This window comes from Dama dama, chromosome 13 (assembly GCF_033118175.1).
Source record: "Dama dama isolate Ldn47 chromosome 13, ASM3311817v1, whole genome shotgun sequence".
NCBI lineage: Eukaryota > Metazoa > Chordata > Mammalia > Artiodactyla > Cervidae > Dama > Dama dama.
This window is the reverse complement of record NC_083693.1, coordinates 42,971,459-42,992,695: the sequence shown is the minus strand read 5'-3', so window position 1 is coordinate 42,992,695 and position 21,237 is coordinate 42,971,459. Positions and strand designations below refer to the sequence as shown.

General features: G+C 45.6%; 1 protein-coding gene and 1 pseudogene across 1 annotated transcript; one reads left to right on the top strand and one right to left on the bottom strand.

The window, feature by feature from the left end:
• Positions 1-7,780: 7,780 nt before the first annotated feature.
• On the top strand, positions 7,781-10,354 carry LOC133068415 (cathepsin G-like). Its single transcript, XM_061159649.1, has 5 exons — positions 7,781-7,840; positions 8,563-8,705; positions 9,154-9,289; positions 9,866-9,879; positions 10,206-10,354. Exons 1-5 carry the CDS (start codon positions 7,781-7,783, stop codon positions 10,351-10,353), a joined length of 501 nt encoding a protein of 166 aa, XP_061015632.1. The 3' UTR covers position 10,354.
• An 8,121-nt stretch (positions 10,355-18,475) lies between these two features.
• On the bottom strand, positions 18,476-20,993 carry LOC133068023 (cathepsin G-like; annotated as a pseudogene).
• Between the last annotated feature and the right edge of the window lie 244 nt (positions 20,994-21,237).

Sequence of the window (21,237 nt, the reverse complement as noted above, 5' to 3'; positions counted from 1 at the left end):
TGGAGTCCAGCCCCTCTACTGCTCCATTATGGAAGAATCCTTGCAGTCTACTAGATTAGTCACTAATAGGGTGTTGGAAACAAGTTTTAGTTATACATGGTGGCCCATCTCTGGAATCCTGCCTCCCAAATAATGAGCATTGAGCTAAAATGCCTTTGTTTACAACACAGGGCACATCCTGGTCAGGCCCCCCAAGGAAAGACTGCAGGACAGAAGAAGCCGACACATCCTCTCTGGAGGCTGACGGGAACCAAGAAGTGTTTGGTGCTACTCCCTCCTCTTATCACAGTGTAAAAGAAGCCTGAATTCTAACTCAGGCAAGACGGTTCCTTGGGACACAAGTCCACCATCTTCTTGGTCTGCTGGCTTTCCAAGTAGAGTCACTATTCCTCGCCCAAACAACTCATCTCTCTGTTTACTGACCTTCTGTACAGCAGGGAGCCTGGACTTGGTAACGCTGACTGCACCCCGGCCTCCGCTTTCGTGTTCTTCCTCTTGCTCTGTGACTCTGCAGTGGGAGTGAAAGTGTGGTGACCGTCGTTCTCACCTATCCCACAGCAGAGAACATGGACACACGTGGCGTGCTCACACCTGGCTGGGGGTGCACAGCTCTGGGAGGTCTGGGGGTCACTGAGCCTCCCCTCCTTCCTTCCTCTATGCTTTGTGTATGGAAGGAAGAAACCCCAGCAGCTGTGACCTGGGGAGACCTTCTGGAAGATGCAGCCACTCCTGCTCCTGATGGCCTTTCTTCTGCCTCCTGAGCTGGGACAGGTGAGTGACTGTCCCCATTCCTGAGGGCAGAACCCATCTCACTGAACCTCCTGCAGTCCTGACCCTCTGCTCAGCTCCAATTTCTGAACCAGCTCCCATCCCAAGACTACAAGTTTGATGCCACATAGACACTTAGCAAGGAGGGATGGCAGGCTGGAAGAAAGATTTTCACTAAGAGCTTTCATGGGTCTCAGACTCTTTCTCACCACCAGGAAAGTGGGTTGTGCATTTGGTGGAGGATGTGAAGCTGCAAAACACGATTAAGTAAAATCCCTCAGTCCAGCCAGGAAAGGACAACTCAGACAAACCATCCACAGTTTGGGAGTGTTTGGTGGACCCAGCTTAAGAACCAGAGAAGACTTCTCAGTGCTCCTCACCCTTCACTCCTGCTAGGAGAGAAGTCCAGGGTGATTGATCAGAAGTGGCTAGGTGACATCACCCAGAGCTCTCTAGGTGCCTTGACTCTTCTCCAGGCCCCCAGATGTCCATTTTCTGCCCCAGCTCCCCTTGCCTCTCAGGCCCTCAGCTGCCCCACTGTCTTTAGCAGTGCCCTCCCCCATCCCTGTGGTCTTGAATCCCACCAGTACTGTCCCTACCAATCTCAGCCAAAATCTAATAGGAAGCCATTCACTCGTGCAGCCAAAAAAAGCATTTACTGCGATGCTGGGATGCATTAGTTTCGAGGACATGAGGATTTTACAAAATCCACCTCTATAAGCTCCTAGTGCAAGCTCACATTAATTTCATAATAATCCTGAGAAAGCCTGCAGAAGCCCTGCACTCATGTCATTGAAAAGCACAAGACACAGTGTCATGCCCCCAGGGCTGTCTGTCACCCCAGTGTCCCCTCAGCTACAGCCCTGCCCTGATGTCGCTGCCCGTCTCGGCTCCTGGGCCGCATCTCCTGTGACTCCACACTCCTCACACCCCTGCTCTGCTCTCTGCAGCTCAGTCAGCGTCACCCTGGGGCCACAGCGTCAAGGAGCAGGAGAGGGCAGAGCAGGGCCAAGTGATTTTTTCCGTGGAGAAAGACGTGTCCTTACAGACACCATAGTGCCATTTATTGTCCTAGCACCACTTATTGAGGAGGGGAAAAGATAGTCTTTTCCTCATTCTCTGCCATAAAACCTCCATCATAAACCATCACTAAACCTTATCTGATTTTTGTGACCTCATGGGCTGTAGCCCACCAGGCTCCTCTCTTCATGGGATTTCCCAGGCAAAAATATTGGAATGGGTTGCCATTTCCTTCTCCATGGGATCTTCCTGACCCAGGGATTGAACTTGGGTCTTCTGCAGTATTTGATGGATTCTTTACTGTTGAGCCACCTGGTAGCTCTTGATATGTGTGTATCATTGTCCCAATATGTGTAGAGTCTCTTTTTCTTGTCCATTAGTCTATATCTCTATGCTCCATCAATGCCACACCATCTTCATTACTATGACTTCATTTGCTAAAGCAAGACCTACCATCTTGTTCTCATTCCTTAAGACTACTTGGCTACTTTTGGTCATGGGTTTTTCCACATCTATTTTCCATGTCTATTTAGAACCAAGTAAGTTCTATGAAATACCTCTTGGGTGCAGTGAATCTATAGATCACTTTTTGGAGAAATGCCATTTTAAAAATATTTTCTCTTCCAAACATGAACATGGAATATATTTCTGCTTAAATCTTCTAAGTGTCTCTTAATAAAGTTTTATAATTTTCACCATATCTTTTCTTTAGGTTTATATTTACTTATCTGACAATTTTCATGCTTTAAAATTTTTTTCAAATTTCATTTTCTGGCAGTATTACCATGTATATAGAATATAACTAATATTTAAATGATTCTGTTCCTAGAAAATTTGTCAAACTCTCTTAGTAATCATAATAATGGATCTGGAAATTCTTGGGCTTTCTTGATGTATAGTGTATCTCATATACTCAGTTTTCTTTCCTCTTTTCCTGTCCTTATGTCTATAAATAGAAGCTTTCCTTCTATTTCCTGCTTAACTGTACTGGCTAAAATCTCTCATATAATGTTGAAGAGAAATGATGATTATGGCTCTCTGTGTGACCTTGTATTGTTTTGCTCTCGAATGGAAAAACATTCAATACTTCATCATTAAATATAATGCTTGGTATGGGATTTTTGCAGAGATCTTTTATCAGAATAAAGAGCCTCTTTATTGTTCCTATTTTACTAAGAATTTTTTAAAATAACTAATGGTGAATTTTAGTACATGCCTTTTCCCCCCTCAGTAGAAATATCATATGGAAGAAAGAAACTCTTTCTTCTTTCATCAATCAACATGTTGTTATAGCAATTGTGTGTATGTGTTTTTAAAGACTTCAGCTACAACTTTATTAATCAGATGCACACCAAAATGATAATCAGGAAACAGCAACAGGTGTGGGAAGGGAAGAAACAAATATACAATAATTGTGTGTTGAATGAAAATCAACTCATCCTCAGAAAAACCCCAAATTAGAAATGATCTAATATTTTTGCTTATTGACCAATTTGACTTACATCAATACTGGAATAACATTAGCCCATAATGTTCCTCTCCTATATTGTCATCACTGGGTTTGGCATCTAGGTTTTGCTAGTCTCACAAAGGAGATGTTTAGCATCTCCTTGCCAGCAGAAATTGTATATCATTCTTGGAACTTTTTTTCACAGATTTCCAGTGAATCCCTGTGAGCCTGGGGTTGTCCTTGATGGACTATTTTTGAAAACTGAATCAAATTATTTAATGTTCATAGGAAAATTCAAACTTCTTGAGTATGTTTCATTAAGTTACATTTTGTAAGGATTTGTCAGTTTCATGTGTTGCTGTTCAGTCGCTCAGCTGGGTCTGACTCATAGTCCTGTGGACTGCCACCAGCCAGGCCCCTCTGTCTATGGAATTTTCCATACAAGAATACTGGAGTGGTTTGCCATTTCCTTCTCCAGGGAGTCTTCTCTACCCAGGGTTTTGAACCCATGTCTCGCTCTCTTTATTTTTTTGAACCTATGTCTCTTGTGTCTCCTGCATTAGAAGGCAGATTCTTTACTGCTAATTTTCAAAATTACTGGCTTCCCAATGACCTAGAAGTTAATATAGATATGATTTATATATTATATATCTCCCAGATAAAAACTCTTTCTTAGTTCTCCCACCATAAGGTTGACTTTTCTCTATCTCAACAGTGTCTTTGGTAATCAGAATTTTATCTTTGTTCATATACACCCAACACATTTTTAGTGTAGATGAACTCATCCATTATTATTGGTGGTTAATGCTTCTTATATCTGTATAATATACAATACTGATATAATATCTGTATAATATACAATATAATCTGTTTTTACAATGATGAGCGTATAAAGAAATTCTCCTATATTCAAAGGTTTAATTTTTTACCTTTCAATTAATTAATTTGAGGCATAGTGTTAAATGGTCAAGTTTCATCTTTATTCTGATATACCCAACAAATTTTACTATAAATTAATCTGATCATTATTGCTAATCTGATCATTAATCATTTTGATATTTTTTGTTTTCATTATGATTTTACTCATGATTTCCAGTTGACCCTTGAACAGCATAGGAGATAAGGGGCACCGACTCTTCTGGTGGAAAATCCAGGTATAACTAACCTATAGTTGGCCCTCATGTTCTGTGGTTTTGCAACCAACCATGGAGAGCTCAGTAGTCTAGTATTTACTATCAAAAAAAAAACAGAGTATAAGTAGACCTGTTCAGTTCAAACCACTGTTGTTCAAGGAACCACTGTATTTAGCAGTCTATTACCTTAGTTTTTAAGATATAAGGATTTCCTGCTCATATTCTTGTTATAAAATTCAGTTTAAACTCATTGTGGCATATTAAATATGATGTATCATTTAAATCCTTTAAACACTTTTGAGACCTAATCTATGGCTTAATCTATGGTCAACATCTGTATGTGCTTGTCAAGTGTGTAATCTGCTTTTGTTGGGTAAGATGTTCATTATGTATTCATTTTTTCACTAGCTATTCAAACTTCTATATCATTGAAGTGAAATGAAAGTGAAAGTCGCTCAGTCGTGTCAGACTCTTTGTGACCCCGTGGACTATACAGTCCATGGAATTCTCCAGGCCAGAATACTGAAGTGGATAGCCTTTCCCTTCTCAAGGGGATCCCAACCCAGAGATCCAACTCAGCTCTCCCCCCATTGCAGGCAGATCTTTTCCAGCTGAACCACGAGGGAAACCCATTACTAATCTATATCATTACTAATTAATTTATAAGATAAGTTTTAAAATCTTCCCAAATGACATGAAGATATTTCCTCCTGGGGAGCATCCACTCCCTGCTGCTGTTGAAAATTCAGCCGTTGACCCCCCCTCATTTGAAAGTATTTAATCTGTTTATCTTAATCTACTTGCCGTTAAATTTTCTGCCATTTCTTTATAATATTGATTTCTAAGTGTCAATTTCATTTTTTGTATTCTGGTTGAGATTTATTTATCTTTTTCTAACCTCTAACTGCATTTTTGTCATCAGCTTAATAAATAATCTCAGCTAGTATGTCATTATAAATTACTATTTTCCTTTTTCTTTCCTAATTTTCTTCTAATCCAACATATGTTCAACCTTCTAATTCTACTATTTTCTATATTTTTGTCTTTATGCCTGTCTGTGCTCCATTCTGGACAATTCTTTCTAAGCTCTTTCAGGTTAGTCATTCTCTTCCCATCTTTGTCTAATCTGTTATTAACTTTATTCACTGTGACTTTGGTTTTGTTTTTTTCATATTTTTTGCTTTTAGAAGTTGTATTTATCTCTTTTTCAGATGTTGTGTCATTTTGTAAGGTTAATGTTCCCTGGAGTGTGTTTAAAGTTAGCTTTTATTTCAGCCAATTGTTTTGTAATCGGTATTTTATTTTACTAATGACATTATATCCCAATAATTAAAGTTTTTTTCTCTATTCTTATTATCTACTGTTTCTTAGTCATGGTATCCTGTATTTGTTTGCTTGTTCATCTTTTTATATTTAACTATATACATACTACATTTGAAAAACAATATTTAGGTATAATTCAAACGCTGAATTTAAGTGAATTTCCTCTACATTTGTATCTGATTTTGCCAGATACTTTGAGAAACAGTCTGTAACCACATTAATAGAAGGAAGTTCAAAGTATGAGAGGCTGTGAAAATCTAGATAATACCATCTTTCATGCTATTACATGCAAGGAATAGCCCATTAACTCTTTTTTGTTACTTTGAGTATGTAGACTTTTAATTCCCAGCTTATCATGGTGGGGGGCCTGATTAGACCTGCTTGTGAGGGTCTTGGTCTTTAATGTCTACACCCCTCACATTATATACTCATTAATACAGAAGTTATAAAAACAAAAACAGAAGTTCAAATTTTGTGGGTTCAGAAAATGTGCACAGAACAATAATAATTATCTAACTGGATGCTTGTTATTCCTTCAGTTGTGGCCTGAGTCACTTCTGCACTGGCAGTTCTTCAAGGCTTTTCAGGTTTTTAGACATTTTAAACAGGGTTGTTTTGGTTGTTTTTGGAGGAAAGATTGGCATAAAATGCTAGTCACTGTGAATGAAATCCCCTATGCACATCTTCATTCAGATGATTATATGTATTTGACTCCCATTTCTTTGCATGCTATTCATTATCTTTCCTTTAAAAAAATTACATTAAAGTTTTTAAAATAAAATGAAGTGCTGAGAAAATGTAAGTAACAATGATTTTCATTTACCCAAATGCTAAGGCACTAATAAACCTGTTATTCTATTTTTTACTTTTTCCTTCCTGTTTTCTGCATATTACTTTTTAGATGCCTAAAGAAATTCACCAAGTTGTAAGCATAAACCATGCATTAGAGAAAGGTTAAGTTCTTTGCAGCTCTGAGAATAAGTGATAACCTGCAGGTATTTACATATGCAGAGAGGATCTTTACCTATCATAAGATTTTCAAGTGGCCTTAAAACAACTCACAAAAGGTTGAGAATTGTATTAGCATTCAATTCTACATTTTTGCAAAACTTTAACCTTGCTGTAGGGCTTTCTGAGGCTACACAGAACCCTCCAAGTATTTTACGTGTGTCTGCCAGCCCCTTGTGTTACTCTACAGAACTCTCCCATCCTTTCCTCTCAATGGTGAGTGTCCCCTTCTTCATGTCTCACAGGGAGCACAGCAGGGAGGCGCCTCCTTCTTAGGAGCTAGCTCCCGTGGAGCAGAGATGGGTTTAGGCTGACGGGTCTATCCCGGATGAATAGGATCTGAGATGCTTTTCCACAGGGTCTGAGGGCTGTCAACAAAATCAAGTCACTGGGCTTTTTCTGCAGGCAGGGAAGCTTCTGGGACACAAAAACATTCACCTCAGGAGGAGGCGGGAGAATAGAAGCCGTCCCCAGTGTCGTGATTCACTGAGAGCTTGCTCGCGACTCAAGTGACCTGAGAGAGAAATGGTCAGTGGCAGAGCCTCACTCTTCCTTTTCTTTCTCTGGCCGTGCCCTCCACCCGCAAGGAGCAGAGCTCCTCATTGCCCTTGAGAGCTTCTAGAAAGAAGTGGGAGCAGCAAGGGCCTGGGTGGGGCTCAGGACCAGGGGTGAAGACACGCAGGTTCCATTCCCCGAGGGAGGAGGAGGAAGCAGACAGGCCCCAGCCTTGGTGCCTGTGAGGACATCGTTGAATGTGGTGGGTTTGGGGTTCTGGGGCACAGTGCCCAGCCCCGCCTCGGTGCCCTGGGCTCCCATTTCTGTGGCCGGCCCTGACTCAGCAGCTGTGCGGGCTATTGCACTGAAGGCTTCGGTTACTGCCTTCCCCCAGGTCCCTGGCAGTTGGTGGGCAAGCCTCTTGGGCAGCTCTGGGTGATGAAACTTATCCCAGCAGCAGGAGATGGGACTGTGAATTCTCGAGCCCCCGCCCCCCACCCTCCCCTTTCCTTCCTCTCCCGGGGCTCAAAGTCGGGCAGGAGGAAGTAGGGGCAGCAACTGACTGGGCAGCCTCACCGGGAAGATGCGGCCACTCCTGCTCCTGGTGGCCTTCTCCTGTTCCCCAGGGCTCGGGCAGGTGAGTGCCCATTCCCACCCTCAGGGAATGGGCCCAACTCCACCCCATACACTCTGAAGCCAGAACGCCCAGACACTTGCTAGCCCTGTATCACTGGGCAGCTTGCATGAGTCCACAGTTTCTCAGCTTCAGATTCTGAGGGCAGAAATTATATCAAGCTGACCTGGAGAGTCGCTATGAGAGTTAAGAGACGGAGTGTACATAAAGCTCTCAGAACCACCCTGGTACATACTACCTGCTTATAAATGTGCTCTCTGAACTGAGTTTGCAGCCCCTGTGTCAGAGCCTAGGGGATCAACATACAGCGATAGCGGGCCCATCAGCCCATCTCTAGATCCTTAAATTTATGAGCTGGACTCACAGGCATCTGGAAAGTTCCCTGAGGAAGAAAGTGCCACAGAACTTCAGGGACAGGCCCCTCCAGAGGGCTCTGAGTTTGCCATCCCCACAGCAGAGAAACCCTCCTGTGAGGGAGGCCACACCTGGCCCTGCCTTCCAGGCAGGTGGGAGGGCGCCGAGGCTGGATGGAGAGCCAGCAGCACTTCCTGCAGGGTCCTGGAGCCGCCCCCAATTCTGCACCCTGCAGACCCCTTTCTCGGCAACCACCAGCTCACCCTGCCCCTGCAGCATCTCTCCTGCTCCCCACTTCCAGTCTTTCTGGAGTCACCAAGCTGGTGTCCGCACACCTGCCAGTGCGGAGATAATCCTAGTGCTTCCTTCCAGGGCAGATCATCAGAGGGCGAGAGGCCAGGCCCCATTCCCGCCCCTACATGGCATTTATTCTGATCCGAACTCCAATAGGTCTGAAAGTTTGTGGGGTGTTCCTGGTGCGTGAAGACTTTGTGATGACAGCAGCTCACTGCCTGGGAAGGTGAGGACTTAAGGGACTTCTGGGCACCAGCAAGGCAGGTCAGAAGAGCTCATGAGAGGAGTCACTGAAAGCAGGGTTCTAGCCATGAGTGGGTGAAAAAAAAAGACCATGTAGAGCTTGGAGGACAAGAAGCAGGCCAGTGTGAATGGGGGAGGACCTGATCAAAAAGAACAGGAAGGGGAGTTGAAACCTATGCACTAGGGCTGAAATTATGACTTCAAGTTATTTTTGCAATCTCTTGTTGGGGAGGCAAAATTCAAAATCATTATGTCCTCCACCACCTCCAGCTTAAGGCTGGGGAGACCCAGGGCACAAAGTTCGGCCCCAGAGCCCTCCTGTCTCTGTTCCCTCGGCTGAGGTCTGGCAACCCTGGGTATTCACCTGACGTGTATTGCGGACCACAGTTCCGTGGTTCAGACCCTACCTCTAGGCTCTCTTTCCTTTGCAGCCAAATGAATGTCATCCTGGGGGCCCACAACGTCAGGACACTGGAAGGCACGCAGCAGCGCATCCCTGTGCTCAGACCCATCCCCCACCCCGGGTACAGTCCGCAGAGCCACAGGAATGACATCTTGTTACTGCAGGTACCGACCCTCTGGTTCTTCAGCTGGGGGGCTCGTTCCCAGCCTGGGGGCTTCCAGTGTCCTGGGATCAGGGATGGCAGAGCCGGGCAGACCCCCAGGGCAGTGGGGGCCTTCCTGTGTCCTGGGATCAGGGAGGGGGGAAGCTGGGCAGACCCCCAGGGCGGTGGCAGGCACGGGATGAGCATAGAATAGACAGTCCCTCAGTGCCTGGGCGCTTCTTATCAGCTGGTGAACAGAGTCCAGGTAATCAATTCATGAGGCCGGTGCCTCTGCCTCAGACTCAGAACAGACTCAGGCCTGGGACCCGGTGCACCGTGGCCGGCTGGGGCCTGACTGGTCCGAACACGAGAACAGACACACTCCAGTGTGTGCAGCTGAGGGTGCAGAGGGATAGGGTGTGCAGAAGACGCTTCATGTCATAGAACGGCGGAACACAGATCTGTGTGGGGGACCCGAGACAGAAGTCTGCCTTTGTGGTAAGACCACGGCATCTGCCAACACTGACAGGGGACCCTGGGCAGAATGGGCAGTGGGACAGACCACATTCCCATGGCTGCAGTCTGGGGCCTAGATCAGGGGGATGTGGGGGGGGCTTTCCCCCATCCATCCAGTCTCTGGGGTAATAGGAGAAGGACCAGACACACAGGATGTTCATGTGCAGTGTTTTCCTGAGGCCGGTGAAGGTGCCTTGACCTGGGTAGGGCTAGAGAAACAACAACAGTCAGGGCTGAAGCCCAGTGATGGGAAAATTCAGAAGCTTTTCTTCTGCACCCCACCACCCTCCCATCTCACACACAGCCAGCACTGGAAGGAGCTCTCCTCAACCCCCGTCTTCTCTGAGGGTTCAGAGAGGGCAACAGGAGTGGGGAGTCCTGGAAAACGGAGTGTCCCTTCCCTCCTCTGCCTTTACGGGGACTCCGGGGGTGTGTAACAATGTGGCCCAGGGCATTGTCTCCTATGGAGACAGGATGGGGACCCCTCCAGCAGTCTTCACCAGAATTTCCAGCTTCCTGCCCTGGATAAGGAGAACAATGAGATGCTTCAAAGAGTGGAGACCAGAATGACATCCCACGAGACTGACTGTCCTCTGGGGCAGAGCCCAGCTCCAGGGTAGTTCCCAGAGCCTGAATAAACGCCCTAGTCTGGAGTGGAAATGACTGATTTCTAATGTATTCATTAACATGATTCGTGTATAACAAGTGTGCCAGGACTGAGGGTAAGCTTCATCAGGAAGATGGGGTCTCTTTCCCAGGACAAGTGAATCCCGATTCCTACTGTCCTGGGGTCAGCAGGAGCTTCTTCTCTCCTCCAAGCCATCCATTCCCCTGTGTTCCATTCCACCCACAGCCTGGGGATGGATGGAGGGACCTACGTCTTCCCAAAGTAAGGTTCCTTGCTCTCCAGTCTACCAGAGACGCCCCCTTAGGTACCTGAGAACCACATGCCATTGGCCTGGGTAGGACATAAAAAACAAAGGAACAGTTGAAATTCCATATGAGGCTCAATTTAAGAATAAATGTGGCAGTGCAAATCACTGGAAAACAATGCATTTTTAATAGATTGCAATGAAACAAATAGTCATTTGGGGAAAAAAGATAAAATCGGGTCCACATCTCATCATAAACCTAAATAATACCCAAATGGGATCAAAGATCTAAATGAAAATATCAACCATAGGAGAAATAGAAGAAAGAAAAAAAATCTACTTTCTTTAAAATATCTAACAAACACCCATATCAAAGCTGTGCTATTCACAATGGCCAAGAGATGGGAGCAACCCAAATGTCTGTGGACAGAGTCTCTAAACCCTTTTCCACAACAACCCACTGTGCTGGAGACCAATGTTCTCATTTCCATGTGATGAGGGTCTCCTTCTGGGTTTATTACTTGACAATTATACAAAACTCCACATAATATGTTGGCTAAAATAACATGACTTTTACTGTAAAGATGAGCCTGTGACTAATATACCAATATTATATTCAAATAATAGATTTCTGAAGTCACATAGTTTAAAACCACGCTTTAACACTTTAGGTAACTATAAAGAATCAACTGGAGGTTCTTCTATATTCATCAAAATGTTAACTGGGTTTCCCTGATGGTCTGGTGCCAGTACAGGGAACAATGGTTCGATCCCTGGTCTGGGAAGATCCCACATGGCCGGGAGTAACTAAGTCTGTGCACCTCAGCTACTGAAGCCCACATACTTAAATCCATGCTCTGCAACGAGAGGTCAACACAGTGAGAAGCCTGTGCATTGCAACAAAGAGTAGCCCCTACTCGCCACAACTAGAGAAAGCCGCGCGTGACAACAAAGAGCCAGTGCAACCAAAAATAAACAAACAAATCTTTAAAAAATGTTAATTACTCCCTGCGTGACATTTCCCGCCTGAATTTTCGCAGTCTCCGTAATCCTGAGTAATCACTGAACACACATCAAATCCGACTGATATATACAAAAATGCTTTGGTAAATTTGATCATATTTTTATAGATATATCTTGCCAGAAGGACATTTGCCTAATATTCAGTGTGAGTCATTTACCAACAAAATTTTAATCAGTGATACATCTTTGAAAGTAATCAGTCATTTTTTCCCTTTATTTGCTACCACCCACCCATAGGAATTATGTCTTGCTTGTATGTTCTAGGGGAAAATAATCTCATTATTATATGTTTGCATTGCCAGGTGGAAAGAATACTTGGCAGTGGAAGGGGGAGGAGAGAGCAGTGGAAGAGCCCCCATACAGTCCCTCCTCAGCTCTGTGACGTTTATTTTGAGCCCCAGAGCACCACCCAAGTCAAGACTCAGTCCTCAGAAACTCCCAGTGCAGACCTATCTCCCCACCTAAGGATCTTCCAGCTATTGAGCCCCTTCAAGGCAGCTGCCTGCCTTTAGCAGCCCTGCTGGAAAGGTTCCTACAGACCTCACCAGGCTCACCTCCAGAGGACATTCTCTTCTTGGCCATCCCAAAAGTCAGGTCCACCACCTCTCACAGCTTAGCACCCTCCCCTATTAAGTAAATCTCAGCAGCAGAAGTTTGGCATGGGTCCGAAGCTTACCTAAGGAAAATATTCCTGGTTGTGTTCTCCACAGCCACTGGACTCTGATCTCTCAAGTACTAGCCAGCCCTCTCTCAATCAGCAGGTATTGTTCTGTTTTCTCCCGGTCCCACTGGCCACAGGACCATTCAGCCTGCTGCTCTCAGATCTATCTGGATCCCGTGGCTTGGTCTAGGCTATCCCATCTTTTTCTCTGAAATGAAGTCTGTCTCCCTGGGGCTTTCTAGTCATCCATACACCTCAGTGAATTATAGTGTTTGACTAACTTCAGTTTCTTCTGGAATCTCTGTGTTACTGTGACTTACCAAGTTATTTAAACTCTGTGAGTTCCTTTTTCATCCTTGGTATAAAGAATCCCCACAGAATTCTGAGTATAAAATGACACAGTACATTTAAAAATTTCTTCCAAAGTACCTGGTGTGTAAAAAGATTTCAATAAATATTAATCATCACTTCTCTTTCTTTTACTTCTTCTGTCCCAGCTCTGGAACCACAGGAAGAAATTCACCTCAGGCAGTCTGACAGTCCTTAACTTGGGAGAGCTATCATGTCTAGTGTCCTGTCAGTGTAACTCTCTTCTTCTGAAAAAAATAACACCTCCAGCTCTTCACCTGTTCTCCCAAAGATATTCAGGAGTCCATTCACTCCCCAGGATCCTCTCTTGTGGAAATTCTACTCCAAGTCAAAGACTGGGGCCTCCCAGACCAAGCCATAAATTGAGTTTTCTCAAACCTCAGGATCAGGACTAGGGCTGTGGTTTCTGGAAGTAATTCCACAAATATTTCCACTGCGTCCTCCATTCTTCTCAATATGTGAGGTTTGTAGAAAGGCTAGAGAAGGAATGCCCAAGTGGGGGCAGTCACTTTGAACTGGGGCTATTCTTCTCTTGAAAACAAGAACAGATGCCCTCATCAGGCTTCGGATATCTCTCAGTTGTCCCAAATGAGCGAGGATATTACTTCTTACCTCTTTCTCTAGCTCACAAGATGCCCAAAGTTTGGAGAGCGAGGCCTCTCTAGCCTACCTGTACACATACAGGAGAAGGTAGGAGGAACCTTGGCTCCACCCGGTTGTCGGGGGCTGGATGAAGTCAGGCAGGCTGGTTTGTGATGACTTGTTCCCTCCGCAGCTCCCTCTCCATCCCTGTTCTCTGACAGTCTGTTTGCACAGGTTTCGCCTGCTACCTATTAAGGTGTAAGTGATAAATGAGGTTCAAGACTGACAATGTGATCATGCTCAAGGCTCTTGCATTTATTTATATAAGAATCTCTTGCAAATTCATGGGATACAAAGTAGAATGGTGATTCCCAGGGGCTGGGGGGAAGGGGTAATGGGGGATTACTACTTAACAGGTTAAGAGTTTCAATTTGGGAAGGGGAACCTTTTTTTTAAGATGGATAATAAGACGGTTGCACAGTGATGCTCATGTACTTAATGCCACTGAACTGCACACTTAAAACTGGTTAATAGGTAAATTTTCCATTATGTATATTTTACTACAATTTAAAAAGTAAGTTAAAGAAAGAATTTCTTACAACTCTTCTTAAAAGGTTCTAATAATAGAAGACATTATTTGGAGAAAGTGGGCCGCTACCTCTTCTGCACACAGACAGCATTGTTGGAGTTACTTTCCCTTTAAGAGCACTCTGGTTTCTAAATCAAGGAGAAGAGGCCCCGTGTCTGAATGAAGTCATAGACCCCAGAAGTAGCTCCACCCCAGCATTTCTCATGTGTGAACATAACACAGAAGGAGAAGCTATAGGAGAGAATGAGCCAGAGGTGTTGTCTGAAGAGAGGCCTGGGCTGGAAATAAAATGATGAGATCTAGGATAGAAAGTAAGGAGGAGTGGGGGAAATCACGCCCATTCTTCTATGATATTGAAACTCTATCCTATTTCGAGTTCACTGAGTTTCTTGGTTTTGAACATTAATGCTTCACAGTTTTTCATCAATATTGTGAAATTTTCAACCATTATTTATTCAAAATTTTTAGCTTTTTATTTTCTAGTGGAGTATGCATGCATGGGCATGCTTAGTTGTGTCTGACTCTTTTGCGACCCCATGGACCCAGCTTGCCAGGCTCCTCTGCCAGTTTTTAAGGCAAGAATACTGGAATGGGTTGCCATTTCCTCCTCCAGGGGATCTTCCTAACCCAGAGATCAAACCTGCATCTCCTTCATTGGCAGGCAAGGCTTCTTTACCACGGAGCCATCAGGGAAGCCCTGTGTTGGAGGAAAGCCGATTAATAATGTGATTTTTTAGGTGCACAGCAGAGTGACTCAGCCATACCTATACACGGATCCCTTCTCTCTCAGACTCCCTCTTTCCTTTTTTTTCCTGCTCCTTGCTCTGTCTCCTCTCCTTCTGGGACTCCCTACTTGTAAGTTGCATGTAGTGTCCCAAACATCTGATACTCTATTTGTTTTTATTCTTTTTTTGTTCAGTTCACTGGAAAGTCCTAAAGCAATTCCAGATCTGTTAGTGATGACTTCACAGGGGCAGTCAGCTATTCTCCTGGAATAATAGCTAAGCTCAGACACAAGTACCCTCTGCCCTTGGTCCAAGCAGCAGAGCTAGATGTGAGTCAGGTGAGACAGGAGGAGGCAGGGAGAAGGAGAACAGAGAGAAATTGCTGATCAACATTATGTGGATCCACGGGGAGCCCTGGAGAAGGGAGGCCTGAGCCATGTGTGGGGTGCAAGTGTAGTCCAAGGTGGAGTCCAAATAGCTCAGGGGAAAGCTGTCTGTCAGAAAACTGTGATGGCACTGCCAAATGCACAGGAAACCAGCTACAGAAATTGTGAAAACTCTCATGGTTCTGTGTGACAAGATGCATTAAAATCATAAACACCTGCTTTGGGCTAAAATTAGTTTATCCTCTTTGATTTTCTATACTTCCCCAAACATTGTAAATAATATTTTATAGGTACATTAAAGCCCAATGTGTCAACACACTGGTTTAATAAATTACTACAACATTGCTGAGCATACTTGAGGTTTGCAAATTGGTGGCGGGGAAGAGAGGTAAACCATCAAAGGTAAGAAGCCATGTATCCCTTTAAGTGTCATGTCTGGGGCAGAGAGTGAAAATGAGAAGATACATGTTCCTCCTTATGGGTAAGACAGAGCCAATACATGCAAAGTATCTTAAACATTATGTCGAGTTTGAGATGAGATTCTGAAGTCTTCTCATATCTATATTAAATTATAAAAGAACAAATAAAAGTAATTTAAACTGTTTATCTGATTGCATGTATTCTAAGTAGAATCATAGCTTGGAACTTGCCCTTAAGGCTGACAATGCTTACACACCCATGTGCAGAGAACTGCATGAGCAAATATTCCTGGTTCCTGACCAGGAACAAGGAGCCTTGGTGGGCAGAACCTTTGCCCACGTCATGGTCTTTCCTGGAACCCACATTACCTGGGCTAGGAGAGACAGGAGTGACCTGAAAACTTAGAATGAACGACAAAGCTTTGTTTATCCTCTTGCTGTTACTACCTGCTTCCCAACTACTTTAATATTGGGGTCTTTTAAAGCTTTGAAATATCAACAAGTTGAGAACAATACTGGCTTTATAAGGGCTACCTGGGACTGGACCATAAGATAAATTCAGGTGCATTTGTCTGTCAAACCCACCTTCTCAAACTCTTCTATTCTGTCACTACCTTATCTTCCAGGTGCTCTCACTGACACCCCACCTCCACTTCATCCGCAGTCTCTGGTCCTCACCTCCATCCCCAACAGTTCGCAGTTACCTGAAACTACCAAGAAGCTAATGGATGGCTAGGCTCTTGCCTAATGTGTTCCAGGAAAGACTTTTGCTTGGTAATTTTGCCTTTATAAAGATAACAACAACAAACCTCTTCAGTTATCCCAAAAAAGTGAAGTTCAACAGAATATAATTGGATATTTGTATGCTTTTTGATACCTAATGACAAATTCAAGGCATGGTGGGGTCAGATTTATGGTCTTGGAGGATCAAAATTAGAGGAAGCGGACACCATTTCTGATTAATGCCACAAGCCGCACCCCCTGCCCCAACTCCTTTCTCTGTTCAGAAAGTCCACCCAGGACTTTCTCTAGATGAATTTGGTCCTGCTATCAAGGGCCTAAGAATGCAGCTCTGTAACACCCTCACCACACAGACTTTTCTGATGAATGCTCATGTCTTGAGAATCAATAGAACCAGGAGCAAATTGGTGGTGCCCGAGCCTGCCCTTTTAAACTCAGGATTGAAAAAACCTGAAAGGAGAACTCGCACGCCGCTTCAGACCTGCTCAGCTTTTCAGAGAAGACACTGTTGCTCCTGTTCTTACTGGCCGATCTCCTAACCCCTGGGGCTGAAGGAGGTAAGTGACTGTCCCTGTCTTCAGTGAAAGTCGTGTAGTCATGTCTGACTCTTTGCAACCCCATGAACTACACAGTCCATGGAATTCTCCAGGCCAGAATACTGGAGTGGGTAGCCTTTCCCTTCTAAAGGGGATCTTCCAAACCCAGGGATGAACCCAGGTCTCCCGCACTGCAGGCAGATTCTTTACCAGCTGAGCCACAAGGCAAGCCCCTCTGTCCCCAGAGGCCTGGCTTATTCCAGCAGCACCACTTCCTCAGTGCACCGAGACACTATCACTATGATGTTTTGTGGGAAGTGACGTACACTGAACTTTAGGCAAATGACTTTTTGACAGGAACTACCCATAAACATAATGGACAAATTTACCAAAGCATATCTGTGTAGAGCCAGTTGGATTTGATACGTGTGTATGGATCATTCCATTTCAGATTATGGAAACTGCAAGAATTCAGGTAGGAAATGAAACACTGCAAGGAGCAGTTAACATTTTGATGGATGTAGAAACTCCTAGCTGATTCTCTACAGTTACCTTAAGGTGTTAAAAGCTTGGGTTTAAATTATGTTACCTCAGAAATCCTTTATTTCAATATAATATTGATGCATTAGTCATGGGTTAATCTTCAGGGTAAAAGGCATTTTATTTTAGCCAACATATTGTGTGGAGGTTTGTTTAATTTTAGAGTAACAAACCCAGAAGGAGATTCTCATCACAATGAAAATGAGAACAACGGTCTACAGCACAATGAGGATTTGTATGGGAAAGGATTTAGGAGTAAGACTCTGGCTGTCCATAGACACTTGGGTTGCTCCCATCTCTTGGCCATTGTGAAAAGTGCAACTTTGATATGGGTGTTTGTTAGATATTTTTAAGACAGTAAATCTTCTTTTTTCTTTCTCCCAGTACTTGCATGGTTGGATTTTTAACATTTAGATCTTTGATCCCATTTGAGTGTTATCTTGGATTATGGTAAGAAGTATGGACCCAACTGTATCTTTTTTCCCCAATGGTTCTGTTTTGTTTCAATGACACTTATTAAAAGTTTATTGTTTCCTAGTGGTTTAAGAATTATTCACCATATGTTAAATTGGGCCTCACTTAGAACTTTTGTTTATTGGTTTGCCAGTGTGTTCATTTTTTTCCATTATTTTTATTAGTTGGAGGCTAATCGCTTTACAATATTGTAGTGGTTTTGTCCATACATTGGCATGTATCAGCCATAGATTTACATGTGTTCCCCATCCCGATACCCCCTCTCACCTTCCTCCCCATCCGATCCCTCTGGGTAAAACTGGAGCTTGCTTAGAATTTCAGTTGTCCCTTTGGTTTGCCTGTCTGTCCAACTCATCCTTCTCACACCAATGGTATGTGGTTTGGGGGTACACTTTAATACCTAGTGTGCAGTCTCTTTAATACTCTAGTGGGTAGAGAATAAAAAGCCTTACTCTGGGGAGAGGTAGGTCCCTCCATTCCTCCCCAGGCTGTGGGTAGAAGGAACATGGAGGAATGGGTGGCTGGGAGCAGGGAAGAAGCTCATGCTGACCCCAGGACAGTAGGAATCGGGATTCACTTGTCCTGGGAAAGAGACCCCATCTTCCTGATGAAGCTCACCCTCAGTCCTGGCACACTTTGTTGTGCACAAATAATGTTTAGTGAACACATTAGAAATCAGTTATTTCCACTCCAGACGAGGACGTTTATTAAGGCTCTGGGATATGCTCTGGAGCTGGGCTCTGCCCCAGAGAAGGAGACTCAGTCTCATGGGATGTCACTCTGGTCTCCACTCTTTGAAGCGTCTCATTGTTCTCCTTATCCAGGGCAGGAAGCTGGAAATTCTGGTGAAGACTGCTGGAGGGGTCCCCATCCTGTCTCCATAGGAGACAATGCCCTGGGCCCCATTGTTACACATGAGGGGGCCACCAGAGTCCCCCTATAGGCAGAGGAGGGAAGGGACACTCCGTTTTCCAGGACTCCCCACTCCTGTTGCCCTCTCCCAACCCTCAGAGAAGACGAGGGTTGAGGAGAGCTCCTTCCAGTGTTGGCTGTGTGTGAGATGGGAGGGTGGTGGGGTGCAGAAGAAAAGCTTCTGAATGTTCCCATCACCGGGCTTCAGCCTTGACTGTGGTTGCTTCCCCAGCCCCATCCAGGTGAAGGTACCTTCACTGGCCCAAAGAAAACACTGCACATGAACATCCTGTGTGTCTGGTCCTTCTCCTATTCCCCCAGAGACCAGATGGATGGGGAAAAGCCCCCCTCCCCACCCCATGTCACTTTGGTGTGGACCCCAGGCTGTAGCCATGGAGATGGAATCTGTCCCCCTGCCCATTCTGCCCAGGGCCCCCTGTCTCGGGCACTGTCAGCAGACCCTACATTGTCTTACCAGGAAGGTGGACTTCCCCTCTCTTGGGTCCCCCACACAGATCTGCTTTTGGCCAGTGTAGAAATCGAAGCAACTGTGACACTCTCCATCCCTCTGAATTGTCAGCTGCACCTCCTGGAGTGTGACTGCTCTCCTGTTCAGGCCGGTGAGGCCCCAGCCGGCCACAGTGCACTGGGTCCCAGGGTCCAGCATTTCCTCTGTCTGAGGCAGAGCTACCAGCTTCACGGCTTCATTCTGTCCGACTCTGTACGCCAGCTGGTAGGAAGTGTGCAGGCACTCAGGGACTGTATGCTCACCCCATGCCCACCACCACCCTGGGAGTCAGCCCTGATTCCCCCTCCATGGTCCCAGGACACATGAAGGCCCCCAGGGTGGGAGAAAGTCACCCAGCTGAAGAACCAGAGGGTCTTTACCTGCAGTAACATGATGTCATTCCGGTTGTTCCGCTGATTGTATCTGGGGTGGGGGATGGGCCTAAGAACAGGGATGAGCAGCTGCGTCCATTCAGAAGCGGTGACACTGTGGATCCCCAAGATGACATTTATTTGGCTGCAAAGGAAAGGGAGCCTAGAGGTAGGTTTGAGCTGCAGGAACCGTGGTCCCCAATATAGGTCAAGTGACTGCCCAGGGTAGCGAGACCTCAGCTAAGGGAACCAAGAGACAGGAGGGCTCTGGGGCTGAACTCTGTGCCTTAGGTCTCCCCAGCCTTGAGATGGGGGTGGTAGGAAATTCAGTGACCTTAAATTTGCCTCCCCTACAAGAAATTGAGAAAGAGCTTGAATTCACAATTTGAACCCCATGGTATACCTACTATCTCCCCCTCTTATTCTTTCTGATCAGATCCTCCCTTCTCTCCATTCACACAGGCCTTCTCCTGGTCTTTTTTCATCCATTCATTGCTAGAAAGCTGCTTTCAGTGGCTCCTCTCATGAACTCTTCTGGACCAGCTTTGCAGGTGCCTAGAAGCTCTTTAATGTCTCACCTTCCCAAGCAGCGAGCTGCCGTCATCACAGTCTTCTGGCACCAGGAACCCCCCACAAATGGTCAGACCCGCTGGTGTCAGGGTCTGAATAAATGCCATGTAGGGGTGGGAATGGGGCCTGGCCTCTCGGCCTCCGATGATCTGCCCTGGAAAGAAGCACTAGGATTATCTCTGCACTGGCAGGGGTGTGGACATCAGCGTGGTGACTCCAGAAAGACGGGAAGTTGGGGAGCAGGAGAGATGCTGCAGGGGCAGGGTGAGCTGGTGGTTGGTGAGAATGGGGTCTGCACGGTGCAGAATTGGGGGCGGCTCCAGGACCCTGCAGGAAGTGCTGCTGGCTCTCCATCCAGCCTCAGCGCCCTCCCACCTGCCCGGAAGGAAGGGCCAGCGGTAGGCTCCCTCACAGGAGGGTTTCTCTGCTGTGGGGATGGCAAACCCAGAGCTTTCTGGAGGGGCCCAAAACCTGAAGTTCTGTGGCACTTTCTTCCTCAGGGAACTTTCCAGATGCCTGTGTGTCCAGCTCATGAATTTAAGGATCTAGAGATGGGCTGATGGGCCCACTATCGTTGTATCTTGATCCCCTAGACTCTGACACAGGGGCTGCAACTCAGTTCAAAGAGCATGTTTACATAGCAGGTAGTACATACAAGGGTGGTTCTGAGAGCTATATGTACACTCTGTTACTTAACTCTCATATTGACTCTCCAGGTAGGCTTGATATGATTTCTGCCGTCCGAATCTGAAGCGGAGAAACTGTGGACTCATGCAAGCTGCCCAGTGATACAGGTCTAGCAAGTGCCTGGGGGTCTGACTTCAGAGTCTATGGGGTGGAGTTGGGCCCATTCCCTGAGGGTGGGAATGGGCACTCACCTGCCTGAGCCCTGGGGAACAGGAGAAGGCCACCAGGAGCAGGAGTGGCCGCATCTTCCCGGCGAGGCTGCCCAGTCAGTTGCTGCCCCTACTTCCTCCTGCCAGACTTTGATCCCCGGGAAGAGGAAGGAAAGGGGAGGGTGGGGGGCGGGGGCTCGAGAATTCACAGTCCCATCTCCTGCTGCTGGGATAAGTTTCATCACCCAGAGCTGCCCAAGAGGCTTGCCCACCAACTGCCAGGGACCTGGGGGAAGGCAGTAACCGAAGTCTTCAGTGTACTAACCCACACAGCTGCTGA